This window comes from Pleurodeles waltl, chromosome 3_1, assembly GCF_031143425.1.
Source record: "Pleurodeles waltl isolate 20211129_DDA chromosome 3_1, aPleWal1.hap1.20221129, whole genome shotgun sequence".
NCBI lineage: Eukaryota > Metazoa > Chordata > Amphibia > Caudata > Salamandridae > Pleurodeles > Pleurodeles waltl.
The window spans coordinates 771,240,775-771,256,334 of NC_090440.1; the positions used below are offsets into that span (position 1 = coordinate 771,240,775).

The window sequence follows — 15,560 nt, forward strand, 5'->3', positions numbered from 1 at the left end:
CACTTTCTTTTACATCCACGATTTAACCCCTTGTTAAATAAAAACAAATCCCAAACATTTAATTAAAATAACAATACCCGGTTTAGGGATGGGCAGTGCATAGGTGTAGTAAGGGCTTTTAAGGTCCAGGGATGGATAATATTGAGGGGTAGTAAAGGTTTTTAAGTTTCAGGGATGGTTAGTGTTTAAGGGTTTTAATAATTTTTGGGGGTTCAAGAATGGGTTCTGTTTAGGGGTAGTAATTGTTTAAGTATAGGTAGGTTAGGAGCAGTAAGAGTTTTAGGGTTGAGAATAAGGGTGGTATTCAGAGATAGTAAGAGTTTTCAGGCTTGAGGGATGGACATTTATTTAAACATTAATTCATAAGAATTAAAATAAGTAAAATGATACTAATTTCCATTAATGTATAAAAAAGATAAAAAATCCAACATATTTCAATTAAATTATTTTAGCATTGAAACGTTAAATTATAAGTGAATATATATATATATATATATATATATAAATATATATTACACCATCCACAGGTCCACCTTGTGGCGCGCAGATTTCACAGGTGCAAACGTGAGGAAAGGACCATTCCTCCACAATCTCCAACAACAACAATTGCAAAACCTTTGATTCGTATGCACTCCAGGAGAGTTTTATTGCTTCTATTCAAGAAAAGTGTAAGAGTGGTGTCAATTGTTTTGCAATTGTTGGTGTTGGAGATATATATATATATATATATATATATATATATATATATATATAATATATATATACACACGCATACTTATATAACAGACATTTGTCTGTGAGTGTGTGTGTGTATTTTAAGAGGTTAAAATAATACTTACCTGCTGAGGAATGGTATTTTATATGGAAACATGTGAAGGAAACGTATGTACGATGTAATGACTGATGTGATGACCCTTGAAGTAAATACCTATAAAGTAATGACTTTGATTTGTAGCTGCTAATGTGCCATGGTGATAACATCTTTCTGTATTAGTTTGGTCTTTGCAAGTGAAGACAAAAATAAAAAAATAGCGAGGTACGTGAAGGAAGCAGATGAAGAAGGCTTGGAGAGAAGGCCGGCCAAACATACATGTGCAGAATCCGTCCACTTCAAGCCCGTGGCCCTGCCCATTTTAATAGAAACAACATAATAAAATAGGTTTATTATGTTTTTTCTATAAATGTTTTGCAGTTCCTGCTGAGGGGCGATGCTCCTCCGGCTTAGCGGAGGAGACGCCCCTGTTAGAATTGTGGGAGGTTATAACCAGCGAACAGCACTGTGATAAGAGTTATCTTAACAAACCAAATAGTATTACCATTTACTAGCCTTCTAAGGTATGTGCGTATATCACCTTACCTTACCTGAAAGCAGTTTTCTTAGGATTGTGTGGCAGGGGGAAGGCAGGCGTTTAGGGCAACTCCTTCCTTGTCCAAACACGGCCACACTGGAACCATCACAGGGAACCTTTACAAGGGACACCCAAGGACGCATGCAAAAGAAATAAAGGACCTGCCCTATTCATGTTTGAATCACAAGTGACCATACGACAAATCCCATTTCACGCAGGCAGCTGGAGCACCTGTTGGCTGCAGGAATCTACTTGTTTATTGGAAGACCCCGAACTGGCCGAAAGTAAAAGAATGAAAAACAAAAAAACAATAAAAGGAGAATAGAGGGACCCAGAAAGATGTCAGTCGGTCTTAAGACAGAAGAGTATAACAAAGAGACATGCGGGAGAATTAAATAAAAGCACCTCCTCTCCAAGAGTGGAATTTGAAAATTTTATTTTGAGACACATATAAGCCCACACACATATTTAAGTACTATACCTACATCGGATTTACCTTTCTCACATAAAATTTAATGTAAATTACATTCCAAAGCAACATCGCTGGATATTATCTTTATTTTCGCAGCGCTATTACAACAACCCATTGCTTTCTGAAAGCAAGAGTCCAGGGAGCATGCCCTATCGAGGGAAGGAGAGGGGAAAGTAGCAGGTGTGCTTTGAAGCTGAGTTGAGACTGCCGAGGAGACTGAGCATCAGAGACACGTTACCAAGGGCACACTACACGATTCGAATCCTTCCCTTTCATTTATGGGGTTTTGCTGATTTTCTCAAATCTATAGGAAAAGAATCCATTTACATCGGCTCACCACAGTGCTTTCCTCTGGTCCGTGGTGTTGAGTGCCGTGTAAAGTCAAATAAGGGGTGCTCAGCGACCCTAACATCACCTACTGCGTGCACATATTTATTTATCAGGAATTGTATGTTGTGCCGCGTGTAACCTTCAGGTTACTTCAGTGCGCAGGATGGGCCTCTCGTCAGACTGTCCATAGTTCACGCTCTCTGCCTACCCCAGGCACAAAAGGAGTATAATTTGTCAGTAACATACAATTCATTTTACCAGTATACGTGTTGTTCTCCAGTCACATGTCCGTGATAGGGAGCTCAGCAGTTTACAGCTGCTTTCTCTCTGCTGACATCTAATGCCGTGAAGTTCGGTAGCAGGTTGTTTAAGGACTTCTGTTCCTGCAGCAGAACCTTCCATGCTGTTTTAGTTTAAGCAGCGCAAAAGAATGGAGCTGTGGGGAGCCAGGAATATGATATAAACAAGAGACACAAGAAATGAGTAAGTTACTTGACATTTACTGGGGTTGGGTAATTGAAAACAGACCTCTCAGCTACTCTGCTGTCCAGTTTTAAGTGCTGCTCATTATTAAGGAGTTGACATAATGTAACCTCGATGTTATGAAATGTGCAGATGGAAGTTGAAGAAGATGGTGCTGACGAAACAGGACCAGATGTGGAACCGGGGATGTTACCTCTAAACTACCACAATGAATCGAATACAGAGACGAAGGTTGGAAATGAAACTGTTCTTATTCATCAGGAAATTGATAAGGTATGTGTATTTTTATAGGTTTGGTTTCTAAATACTGTCATTGTGCGAACGAAAATTGTTTTCATGCTTTATCAGGGATATTTGTATTCAGCTTGATGTCACATTAAGTACCACATGATCATACACATAAGCGTTTGAAGGCAAGATTGCTAAGAGTGTTGGGCTATCTGAGCATAAAATGCCAGGGTCATCTGCAAATATCGCCCCATAAGCTTTAGGTCGCAGATTGAAATCCAGACAGAGACAACTGAACCTTTAATTTGCCCTGTGTTAATGCAAATAAGTACCCTTGAGTTAGCTATTTAGATGAACTATTGTAAAAGCTCTAAGAGGCAATTCAGCTTGCACTATTTTTTTAATCAACAATGTGAGTTAATTAATGGGTGGGGGCTACAGGAGAACCTCTCTTCGCAGCATTCTACCATTTTACTTTGAGGACAGCAGAAGGAAGTGGTGCCCAAGATGGAGCTGTGATCAGCTGGACCAAAGGAACACACAAATACTGCAATAAAACGCAGGCAATTTTGTGAGTGCCCCTGTAATTGGACCCATAAATGGGAGGGTATTCAAGACTTACATTTGTAACAGCAGTGTTAAAACACCGCACCTTTGTATCACAGATTTCCTCCCCTCGAGCAGCCGCCCCCATTATGTGGATTGATGCTGTCTCAGAGTAAGGAACTCACCACACTGGCAGCAAGGTCTAAATTTGGCGACATTGCGGCTGCCAGTGCAGAGGAACTACCACACTGGTGGTTTGACAGCTAGGCCACCCAGACTAAAAGGATCTTGTATATCCATTGAAATTGAAGTAAAGGCAGTGTTAATTACCTACTGTAGTACTGGCCCAAGTCTACACTGGCCTGATGGCCTAGTGCCCAGTGCATCCCAGAACTGGGAGCCAGAGTCCATAATCTTTGCCTCCGGAAAAGGGTTGGTTAACACTAAAAGCTGTAGCCTTTATGCACTTTTTATACAATAACAGAGGGACAGCCTATTCATGGGCACCTAATCTTCTAAAAAACAAAGGTATACCAATGTTCTTAAATGCATCACCTTAAATGAGGACATTCAGCACTTTAAAGTGGCTAGGTGTTTAGTGCCCTGGTGCAACCCAAACCTTAGCCCTTACCCACAGCTGTATATTTCTGGACGTGGGTACTGCAGGTAACAGGAAGGCTGTGCCTCACCAGGGTTGAGCTGTCTCCTGACTGCCTCCTCACCATTCAGCTAGGGTCACCAAAGAGTCAGTAAGACCCTTAGTCTCTTTCACAAAAGGTACCCAACTCCCTCGTAGATGCACAAATTCTGGCGCTTCGAGCATGAGTCCTGCCCTGGCACATGGACTTCACTAGCACATTTCAACAAGGCAATGTGGCTCAGCTAATTTCTATGTGGAATGTCTCCAAGCATTGAAGGAACTCGCCTTTTGAGTACGGTTTTAAGAGTGCTGCCACGTTTAGTGTTTGTAATAGCCCCCTAAAGTAAGTGTCAAAAAAAGGAGCAAAATTGCCACTTTACTAGTTCTAAGCTGCCACAGGTATATGCCATAGGTTTCTGGTATTGTTGATTTTCATTAAGGAAACCCTTCCATTCACTTTAAAAAAAAATTCAAGCGATCCCCTTTCTCTGCAGATTTGTGGCTTAAGTATCACCGTGAGAATTAAAATCTTCTAGATTCCCTCTCAGCTAATTGTGTTTTCTAGACTAAAGTTAGGTATTCCCTTGTGCCTTTACTCCCTATTTCTCCAAAAGCATGACGACATAGAAATTAGTTCACACCTTGAGTGCTACATGAAGTTTAAGCTTGAATTTCGTAAGTCACATTTATAAAACCAATTTTCAGCCTTAGAAAGAACTGGTTTTCACATAGTAATAATAATGATTATTTTATATGACGTTGCTACTTTATGTCACCTGACTTAGGGCCTCATCTAAAGGTGGCCAGTAGCTCTTTTAGAGTGCAGGATGGTGATTTTCCCGAGCATAGAGCTACCGCTAGGCGGGCCAGCTGCTAGGGAAAAAATGTTGGAAAAGCCACCTTATGTAAGATGGCCCCTTCATCAGCCTTTCCTCAGTTTTTTTTTTATGTCTGAGCCCACCATGTACACCATGGTGTATGTGCAAAAGAGAAATGTCCAAATGGCCATTGTACGCTAAAAGAAAGCACAAGAATGCATTAGGGGTGTTAGTTTTTTTTCGGAATGCAGTCTCTTGCTTCAGAAGTCTGAGTTCACAAAAAAAGTTAATGACTGGTCTGTCATTCCACCACGGCATGGCGGACTTCCCATCACTGTATTGTTATTGTGAGCTGATTGGAGCCATTACGAGGGTTAAAACAGCTGGACCCTTTCCCGAACCTGCTCAATACTCCTCTTTTTCTTTATTGCATAGCACTTGGCCATCTCAATATGATTAGGTTTGTGGATTTCTTCAAAAGCTACCCAATGAGACTAAGGTGTTTAAAGCCTCAGACCCAATCTCAGTACCAGGGGACGCTAGGCCAGCTTCTTTATCTCTTCACCTGCTGGCTGGGCCACCGCTCTTGGCTGGATCTCATTGTCAGCAGCCCATTTTGATATCGGCTGGCCTTGTGGTCCTGAGGTAAGAACATGGGGAAAAGAAAGATCACAACTGGGACAGCGGCAGTGGATACCACTGCCACCTTGGACTCTTTCTAGTCACGTGCTGCAGGAGATTTTCTTCAAAAGAGTTCGAACTTACTGAGCGGCCAGTTTAGACATCTCCCCCATAGTGAAATTGAAATGGGCAGGGACCAGGGGGAGCGTTCTTTGACTAACAATGTGTCTGACTTACCAGTATTTCCACCTGGATATAGTCCACTGCACTCTCTTCTGCCCTCCTCAAGTGAGCCCCCAGTAAAAAAGAAGAAAGAGGGGAGCTGTGCAGAAAAGACCGGCTACCATTTCTAAGGAGACATTGGAGATCAAGGGGAAGGCAGCAGCTGCAGTGGCACATAACAACAACAATGAGCTTTGTGCCAGGGTTGAACTTATACTGAAACACCTCCTGAAACCCCCCACCAGGACTGCCTTGATGGCATCGAGGCTAAATTGTCTAACTTAGTGGCCCATGACAATTTTACGATAAATCCTAGGGGGTCATGTACAACATTGTGTCACTTTAGGGGGGCAGGTTGACAGCGGTACTTGTGCGAACGTACTCATAGCACTTAATACCCGCTGTGATTGGTGAGGTGAACAGGAATGTGGAATCCTAGACAGACAGAGGGCATCAAAGGCAGTTAGAGCATTGTCTGCTTATAACATTGCAGCACTTTTCCATACACCCCTGCACGTCCCATAATATAACTATGGGTAGCTTGAAGGAGCAGGGAACTTGGGGGGTGAAACACGGTTACCTGTTTAGCAAGGATGAGGGCCCCGTATCAGCTTTAGACTCAAGGAGGCTTAGTGATCAAGTAAGGCTACACCTTCCCTCTGCATTGTGCCCATATGTACTCAATTTGACAAATGTACCACAACTTAGGCCAGCCCAGACCAAAACAACTGAGCAGTTAAAGTCACATACTGCTTCACTACTGATTATGGCTAGGAGTATGTTGTCCCAGCCTAAATTCTTATGGCTATAAGGGTGGACTGGGTGGGTATGTCTCCTAAGTTGTTAGCTGAGTACTGTGTAGTTGCAAACTTTAGATCCCCAGGGGTGGTGACCAATTTATTGAACCATGCTCTCAACCATTTTCATGGGCCCTCAGTAATCTCCATCCTCCCTTTTTTTTTTTTTTTTTAATATACCTCTCTTCCCCATCCGAGAGTTGAGTACGGGGATCTCTAACATGTCTCACTGGAAGCGCACTGTGGCAATGAGACAAGGCTTTCCCTGGGGTGGGGCTGAGAGCTATGATTTACTGACTATTAGGCCACCCATTGAGTCTCCCCATGGCTGTGGGTCAGTTACAACATGACCACCCAATAACAAAACCCCCCTCACCTGACTTTTGTTATGCTTTACTTCAGACGGAGAGGGAACAAAGCTAAAGAATGCAGCACTTTTAGTCTGAGTAATGAATTTAATATAGCACTTCCCGGTCTCAAACACAAAACTATGAAAATAATAACATGAGCACTTAATGTGAATGCAGCAACATACATGCAGCCATTAAGATAATCACAGCATTTGGATAATAATAAGAGAAAATGCAATATATCAACAATAACTATATATGCAGTGAATAGGTATATTCATGCATGCACACAGTAAAGCTAGATATTAAGATTTAAAAATACATCACCATGGGGTTCGAATCTAACATCATCCTTGTCTGCCAACGTCAAGCTGTGGAACCCGTGACAGCTGAGACAGGAGAAACTTCCCCAATTCGATTCTTCTGGACAATGCGTCCACTGTCAGAAATGAGTTCCTTCTACACCAGTGTCAAGCTTCTCCAACTTATATACTTTAAACAAACTTAAGAAGAAGATTCTAGAAACCCCCTCCCTTTGGGTAAGTTGTGAAATTCAAGCGCTGGCTGTACTTGGTCAGTGTTGAAAAAACACGTAAAGAGATTGGCCAGATCCCAAGTTGTTTTCCCAAGACTGAGCTGTGTCCTTCTCTGTCATAAATATTCTCATCCTTGTACAGTCTTATCAAAGTTGCATCCCCCATGTTGTGTTCACTTCTCCGGCGAGGAAAGCAAAAACACGTTAACAAGTTTTGCATAGAAACATCCCTGCGCCATCAATGTGATGGCATTTGAAACTACGCTAAGCACAAAATGGAGTCAGTGGTTAAGATGGAATCTGTGGTTAGATACAGACAGCATTACAACTTGGTTAAGGTTCTTTCATGGAACATCACAGGGCTAAGTAAGAAGTTGGGTGACCCTGAGTTGTCAGATTTAGTGGTGAAGTACCAAGTTATCTGCCTTCAAGAGATGTGGGCAACTGATACGTGTAGCATAGATAGTTATCATATATAAACCACTGGAAGTGTGGGGTGGTCAGAGATAAGGGTGAAACTGGATTAGTGCACCCTCAGTTAATAATGCTGATTAGGCATAGGTTAGTTCTAAGGGGAGGTGTGTGTAGAGAGTGTCTATGGAGATGGCTGTGTCTTACAAGAGGGAGTTCCTTTTACAGACTAGGTGGTCTCACACACATAATAGTGTCATGCTTCATCATTTGACCACCTAGCCCCACCCAGGTAAGATAGTACTACCTGGGCAGGCTCAACCTCGTTGCTAAAGGAACGGCAGAGGGAGTGCTGAAATAAATCTTACTGGATAATTATCAGGGATCCAGATGAGGTAAGAATAAAATTACCATACATGTCACCTATCCCGATTGGTTGGGTACTTTAATAAAGGTGCATGCAGGTAAGGCTAAAAAGGGATAGGGACTCAGTTGAGTGCTAATGTCTCATAGAATCTAAAAAACAGTGACCAACATGTTTCTGCCCTCTCTATGTGCTGGAAGGTCAGGGGCAATTGTCAGGGTCTACGATCCCCTAAACATGCCTGCTATTAGGCATGCTCGCTGAGTGTAAGGAAAAAGATAAATGGCCTACCTGAACAGATTGTTCACACTAGGGTAGGTCTATAGAAGAAATTAATAAACTGGAAATTACAATAAATATGGTAAAATAGTGTTACAAACCACAGCACAAAACACAGCACACATGGTGGTAAAAACAGTGCTGAAATAGAAACACACACACACATGCAGTGGTGACTCACCCCAGGAGAAAAGGCGACTAGCCTCTGGTCTGGGTAATGCCGGGGAGGTATCCCTTGTAGTCACACTCTAAGGGGGGATTAAACAAAGACAAGGAAGATTTCGGAAGAGCAGAATGTAAGGTACTGGGAAATGCCCAGCGGAGTTAATAGATGGCCAGACTGGTAAGCTCAGTAGGAATTACCTTAAGGGCAAAAAAGGGGGGGAGAATTGAACTCCGTCCAGAAGGTAAACAATTCAGAAAATGCAAGATGCAGGCAAAGCCTGGAAAATGACTTACCACTCCAAAGGGAAATACCGGTGGGTGTACCTACATGCCAGTGCCCAGCCGCTCTGGTGCTGGAAAGAGAGGGCACCCAGTATTTTAAAAAGGTTGTGATTGGTAAGAAGTGTCGTAAATGCAGCACCAGAAAAATCCGGCGTCAGGGAAACGTATGTGGCGCTTCTGGAAGTCATATAGGAGGAATGGTGATGTGCGCACCAGCGCTGCCGCGACACGTGTCTCAAGAGTGTAGACACAGTCGGGTGCATAATGCTCCCAGAGTGTAATTAAATCAGCGCTGCCGCAACGCGTGTCTCGAGTGTGGAGACATGGTCTGGCGGCGTGTCATAATGCTCCCAGGGAAGACGGGAAATGTAAGAAGGGGCGGGAGGGACACGTGGGGGAAGTTGAAACCCTACAGAAGATGTCTATTATTGTGGGTTTGGGATATAAAGGCATGATTGGGAGAAGAATCCAAGAAAAAATCCTAGATTAAAGTATATACTATATACTAAGGCAGATACAGGGTAAGGATGTTAGCCCAGGGTGGACCATTAAATGTTGTCATTAAGTCCATTCGTATCAGTGTGTAGCCTCCATATCCATCTCTGTTCGTAGAATAGTAACTTTTGTTTTAAATTTGTTACTGTGAGTTTGAGTTGATCTATGACCACCCATTCCATGTCGTTGGGATGATGGTTTCTGGTGACATAGTGCTCTGTCAATTTTGTGGCATCTCTTTTGCAGTGAATGGTGCTCCTGTGCTCGCAGATGCGTGTGCCTACTCTTCGGTTTGTCATCCCAATATACCTCAGACCGCATGGGCATGTTATCATATAGATAACGTTCTTGCTGCTGCAGTTGGTGATCTGCCTCAGTTCCCAGGGAGTTTGTAGGCCCAATTCCACTGCAAGGGTCTTTTTAGTGAACAGGCAAACACTGCAGTTGCTGCAGGGGAAATGTCCTCTTGGGGGGTGGTAAGTCCAATAAGGTTCCTTGTCTGTTTATAGCGGGATTGTCCCGTGGTCGAGTGTGGACAATCATGTCCCGGATACTCTTTGCCTTTGTAAAGGCATTCAGGGGCAGTTGGAAGGGTAGTCCTCCTAAGGTTAGAATTTTCCAGTCCTGATTTATTGTTTTTTTTATAGTGTTGGACGCAGGGTTAAATGTAGTTACACAATTAAAGTATCTTCCTTATTGGTTCTGGTGGTGGGTTGTAATAATGTCTCTCTGTTGCTAAAGCGAGCACGTTTTTCAGCTCTCCTCAAGAGGTATGCAGGGTATCCTCTCACTTGTAGTTTATCATTGAGCTTTTTGGCATGTTTCTTAAAATCTGTGAGCTCTGTACAATTACGTCGCAGACGTAGGAACTGTCCTACTGGTAGGTTCTCTCTGAGGGAACGTGGGTGAAAACTGTGAAATTGCAGCAGGTTATTCCTGTCAGTTGGTTTATAGTATACCTCGGTTTTGAGGAGACCGTTCTTCTCAGTTATGAGAAGGTCGAGAAATGAGATGGCTGGGTCCCCCATGGTGGACGTGAATCTTAAGAAGGGATTCAGGGCGTTTAGCCATGTGACAAAAGCGGTGGCTTCCTCCTTCGTGCCTTTCCGGATGAGGAAGATGTCATCAATATATCTTTTCCATATCTTGATGTTATCAAAGAATGGATTGTCTTCTGTAAGCACCATTTCTTTTTCAAAGTGGTCCATATATAAGCAGGCCAGACTAGGTGCAAAAGTGCTTCCCATTAAGGTGCCCTGTATCTGTAGATAAAAGTTTTTGTCAAATTCAAAAAAGTTTCTGGTCAATGCCAGATGAGCGAGGTCTAAGACAAATTCTTGAGGAGTGATGAAATCCCAGATGCTGTTACTCAGCAAATTGCTGATCACTTCTAGAGTTGCTTCCTGTGGAATGTTGGTATAGCGCGACTCAACATCGAGGGTCATCAGTTGTTCTCGGTCTTTGTCAAACTCTAGGTTGCTTAATAGTACCAGGACCCCTGACACTATCGGTCTCCCCGGTCAGGATGCTTATTCTTGTGAATCTTTGGCAAAATATAGAAGTAGGGAGTTTTGGGATAGATTTGGTTCAGAAAAGCTGCCTCATGTTTCGTTATCCAACCATTGTCTAGGCCCTTCCTCGTCAGAAAGGTTATTTCTTCCTTTATGTCTACTGTAGGGATCTTAGACAGTTTCTTGTAGTGGTGATTGTTACCTAGTAAGAGTAAGCATTGTTCCTTATACATGACTATAGGCATTATTACTATGGCGCCTCCCTTGTCGGCTGGTTTCACAACAATCGAGGGGTCATTGCTCAAGTCATTGAGGGCTACTATTTCCTGCGTGCTGATGTTGTGGAAAACCTCACTCTGATCTGCTTGCAGATTGTCTATTTTCTTGCTTACCGATTTCTCGAAGGCACGAAGGGGTAAATTTTGATTTTGGACGTAAACCTGTGTTCCTTTCCAGCCCGATAGTAGGTTCGGGATGGTGGAGGAAGAAGGTTTTCAGTCTTATCTTACGGAAGAACTCCGCCAACTCAATTCTTAGCTTGAAAATATCTAGCTTGGGTGTGGGGACGAAACCCAGGCCCTTCTCTATTGCTTGGAGCTCATTATGTCAGTATTTTAGAGCTCAAGGTAATGACGGTAGTAGATCTATTGGTTACATCTTGCTTGTGCTGGGAGTCTCGTTGTCTGTTTGCACCTCTCTTAGATTCCAACTCACTCCCTTTTTCCTTCCCCTTCCTAGTCCAGGGCCTCTCCCCAAAAAAGGAATATTAGGGTAAGCCCAGGTGGCTAGTGGTAGAGGATATATTGGGGGTTGGAATTGGTTGGGTGTCCCATAGGGAGATGGCCAAGCCCAAGGTGGCATATTATGTGAGGGGTCCGCCGGGGGACCTTCATAGGGGAGAGGCCAAATATTCCTTGGGTTACCCCTTCGGCCACGTCTTGGGCGTGAGGACTGTGTGCGGTCATTATCGGAGTCAGAGCTAGAATAACCCCCGGAGGACGTGTCAGAGTAGAGGGGACTTAGCCACGTAGTACTCCTTAGAGTATGGATGTACCTTCTCCAATGAGAACCTCTCTAGGTCTTTCTGAAATTTTGTAATTTTGCGTTGGGTGAGATAGTCTTTGAATTCATTGATTGTTTTATTTGTCTCGTCTAGTTTCTTTTTTAATGCAGTGGTTGTCAAACCGGTTTTCAGATTGCTTTCAGCTGTCTTAATCTGTATCATCAAGGTCTCTGATAACCTGGAGGCTGTTTTAATGATCAGGATCAGCCAATCTTGTGTGCACTTCCAGGCTATCAGTGACCAATCTTTTCTGAACTCCCTATCTTCAAGGAAGATGCATGGTTCAGTGGTTACGAGTAGTCCATTAGGAGCTGCGTCATTGCGTAGGTACTCCGTTAGAACAGCCCCGTGCAGTATGGTTTTAATTTGTGTTCTTTTGAGTTCAATGAGTGTGTCCCAGTCGCCCAGTTGGGCTATTGTCTTTGTCAGTGAGGAGTCCTCTAACAGTGAAGGCGCTTAGAGGATAGCCTGGAGCTCCTCCTCGTTGTAAGCTAACCCTTCTGCCATGTTAGGGTAGATGTAGCTAGTGCTACTCTTGGAAGTTATCAAAGAGTAGTAGCTTTGTAAATAAGTAAAACTCTCACCACGAACCGCTGTGCTAAGCTATTAAAACACAAAAGAGAGTGGTGGGAATCAAACCGCCCCACGCATACTCCCAAAGCAAAATACACAGGTGAGTATGTGTGGGGCGGTTTGACCATCACCACTCTCTTTTGTGTTTGAGTCCGCCCAGGTAGTACTATCTTACCTGGGTGGGGCTAGGTGGTCAAATGATGAAGCATGACACTATTATGTGTGTGAGACCACCTCATCCGTAAAAGGAACTCCCTCTTGTAAGACACAGCCATCGCCATAGACACTCTCTACACACACCTCCCCTTAGAACTAACCTACGCCTAATCAGCATTATTAACTGAGGGTGCACTAATCCAGTTTCACCCTTATCTCTGACCACCCCACACTTCCAGTGGTTTATGGATGTGTATTTTTGCTTTGGGAATATGTGTGGGGCGGTTTGACTCCCACCACTCTCTTTTGTGTTTTAATAGCATAGATAGGTATCAGACATATATTTGTTACCTGCAAGACCCCTAGGACAAGTAGGGCCAAAGGGGGTTGGTTTATTTCAAACTCCTTTAAGGGGAGAGTTACTATGCATTTTAATGAGCCTCCCTTTTTCCAGTGTATTTTATTGGAAGTAGATCAAGACTGAGACCTCCTTTTAATCAACTATTATAATATTTTTTTTGATGGCTCTTTCCCACATGTTATAGATGCATCAGAGGCTATGATCCAGCGGCTCAATTGGGCCCGCAAGGAACCATTGGAATTCCTTTGGGTTGGCAATTTTAATACTCACTGCCACCCTATAATCTCCAATACGAGCTGTGGCCTTCCATACTGTAGTGAAGACTTGTGCATTTAAGGCATGATGAGTATGGTAATGCCCTCAACCATTTTGTTGTAAAATACACCATAAATGCTGATGTAAGGTGGGGAGGAGCCAACCTTGTGGAGTACGATCTGTCCTTCCACTATCAATTATATTTTCTGTTCAGAGTTGGTAGGGGCCTTATTGGGGGGATGTCAGGTTAAATTCAGTGGTTTCAGTGACCATGCACTCCTGTGCTGCAGTCTGAAATGGGTAGGAGCAAAGGAGCCCTGGACTAAGATAAGGTACCACCCTATACTGGGTAGGAAAATGGATTTACGGTTAAGTAGGCTAAGGTGGATAAGGTCATCTTTATGGCCTCTCTACTACGTGACAAACAACAAGCTTTCTCCATAAGACTTGACATGGAAGCAGGTCCCATTGTGATTAAGGAGGCCTTTAGGGGAATACAGATTGAATTAGCATTGCACTTACAAGAGTGAGTGACTCAACAAACTCGCACCCTAGAGGATAGTTGAAGTTGGCATGTTCCAAAGCCCTGGCTAAACTTCATACTGCTTTGCGAGCTGAGCTGAAGGACAGAGACCTGATAAAGAAGGCCAGGGCCGATTACCGGAATGCAAGGGAAGAGCGGGTTAGGGAGATCAGGGACAAGGCATGGGAAGATCTCAGGGTGGTGAGTCAAACCAAGGATAGTGCTGCCTTTTGGAGGATTCTGAATTCCTCCTTCTTTAAAGAATGGTCTGACTACCCTACACAGGTGCACTTAGGGGGAGCTGCAGAGGGAAGACACCGGGCCAGATGGGGTCCCATTGACCTTTATCTGGACTGTCAGGATTTGTGGGGCCCACTACTAACTAATGCTTTTAATATGTTTGCAGAGGTCGACCAACACCCCCTCAAGGAAAGAGTCTGTTATTGTTCCCACTTAAAAAAAGGGAGCTAGGACCCTCCCAATGAATTACAGGCCCATATCTCTTGTGGACTCTACAGACAAAATAATGGGACAAATCTTGCTCCAAAGGTTAGAGGAGTGGGCTAATACCAATAACTTACTTCTAGATTCACAATATGGGTTCAAGGAGGCAATGGGTACCATAGATCAGAATTTGAATCTGAGTTTGGTTATATATAAATACGCGGCACTCCTTTCATGGCTTTTATGGACTTATCAGCAGCTTTTGACTGTGACACACACTCTAAGCTTTGGGCATTTGTGTCCGAGATGGGTATAGGTGAAGATGTAATTACTTTTATTAGGCAACCCCATTCGGAGATGAAAGCATCAGTCCACTATGGTAGCGACCAGGAGTGTACGGACCCATTTGATATTAAACGAGGTGTGAGGCAAAGCAGTGTCCTTTCCGCTTTTCTTTTCTCACTTTATACTAATAAAATAGAGGCAGCTCCTACTTTTAGTTCAAGAGACACCGCTTATGTCGGTACCGCTATTCCCCGATCCTACTCTAGGCAGACGACACAGTTTTAGTCACAAGTACTGGTTGAGCATTACAGGGCCTTACTGATGAATATATTAGCTTTATAAATGACCTTGACCTACAGGGTAACCCTAAAAAGACATTTTTCATGAGGTGTGTGTGGGTTGCGTCCTAAGAAAACCCCATTCTTTTATATTAACAGTGCCAGAGTTGAGGAGTCGGTGACCTGTTCCTATCTGGGTGTTTTTGATTCAGAAGCTCCCCTGGAAGCCAATGGTGGAAAACAGAGTGGCGTTAATGGAAAAGTCCTTAGTAGGGCTGCAGATTTTTTTAAAAAATTTGGGCACGAAACCTATGAAAGAGGTCCTGTCTGTCTACACATCCAAATCAGTATTGATTGCTACGTATGGGGCAGGCATATGGGGGATAGTGCACACTGGCAGGGTGCAGAGGATAGATGTTAAGCAAGGTGTGAAGCAAGGCTGAATCCTTGTGGGCATCAGCCCATTTCCCAGAAATGCTCTTCAATACCTAGGGATTCCTTTCACTCAAGGTATCAAATAGCCATGCTATTGCTTCACACATTCTGTCAGACTGTTCTCTTCACATACTCCCAGTACTTTTATTTTTTTCTGATATTTTTTATTTTAACAATACTCTGTTACATTTGATACAATTCATTCAGACTAATAGCTCTGCTCTCCATTTTGTGAGCCATCCACCATGTTAGACACACTCCAGAGAAAGTCCTTAATTTGTTTATTTTA

At 43.3% G+C, this 15,560-nt stretch overlaps 1 protein-coding gene across 2 annotated transcripts in view; it reads left to right on the forward strand.

Annotated features, from left to right (window-relative positions):
- DKK3 (dickkopf WNT signaling pathway inhibitor 3) overlaps positions 1-15,560 on the forward strand; it is a 269,373-nt gene that overhangs the window by 13,818 nt on the left and 239,995 nt on the right. For both annotated transcript variants that reach the window (XM_069223597.1, XM_069223598.1), the window contains exon 3: positions 2,767-2,907. In XM_069223597.1, coding sequence (XP_069079698.1) covers positions 2,767-2,907 — 141 coding nt within the window. The remainder of the gene's footprint in view (positions 1-2,766; positions 2,908-15,560) is intronic.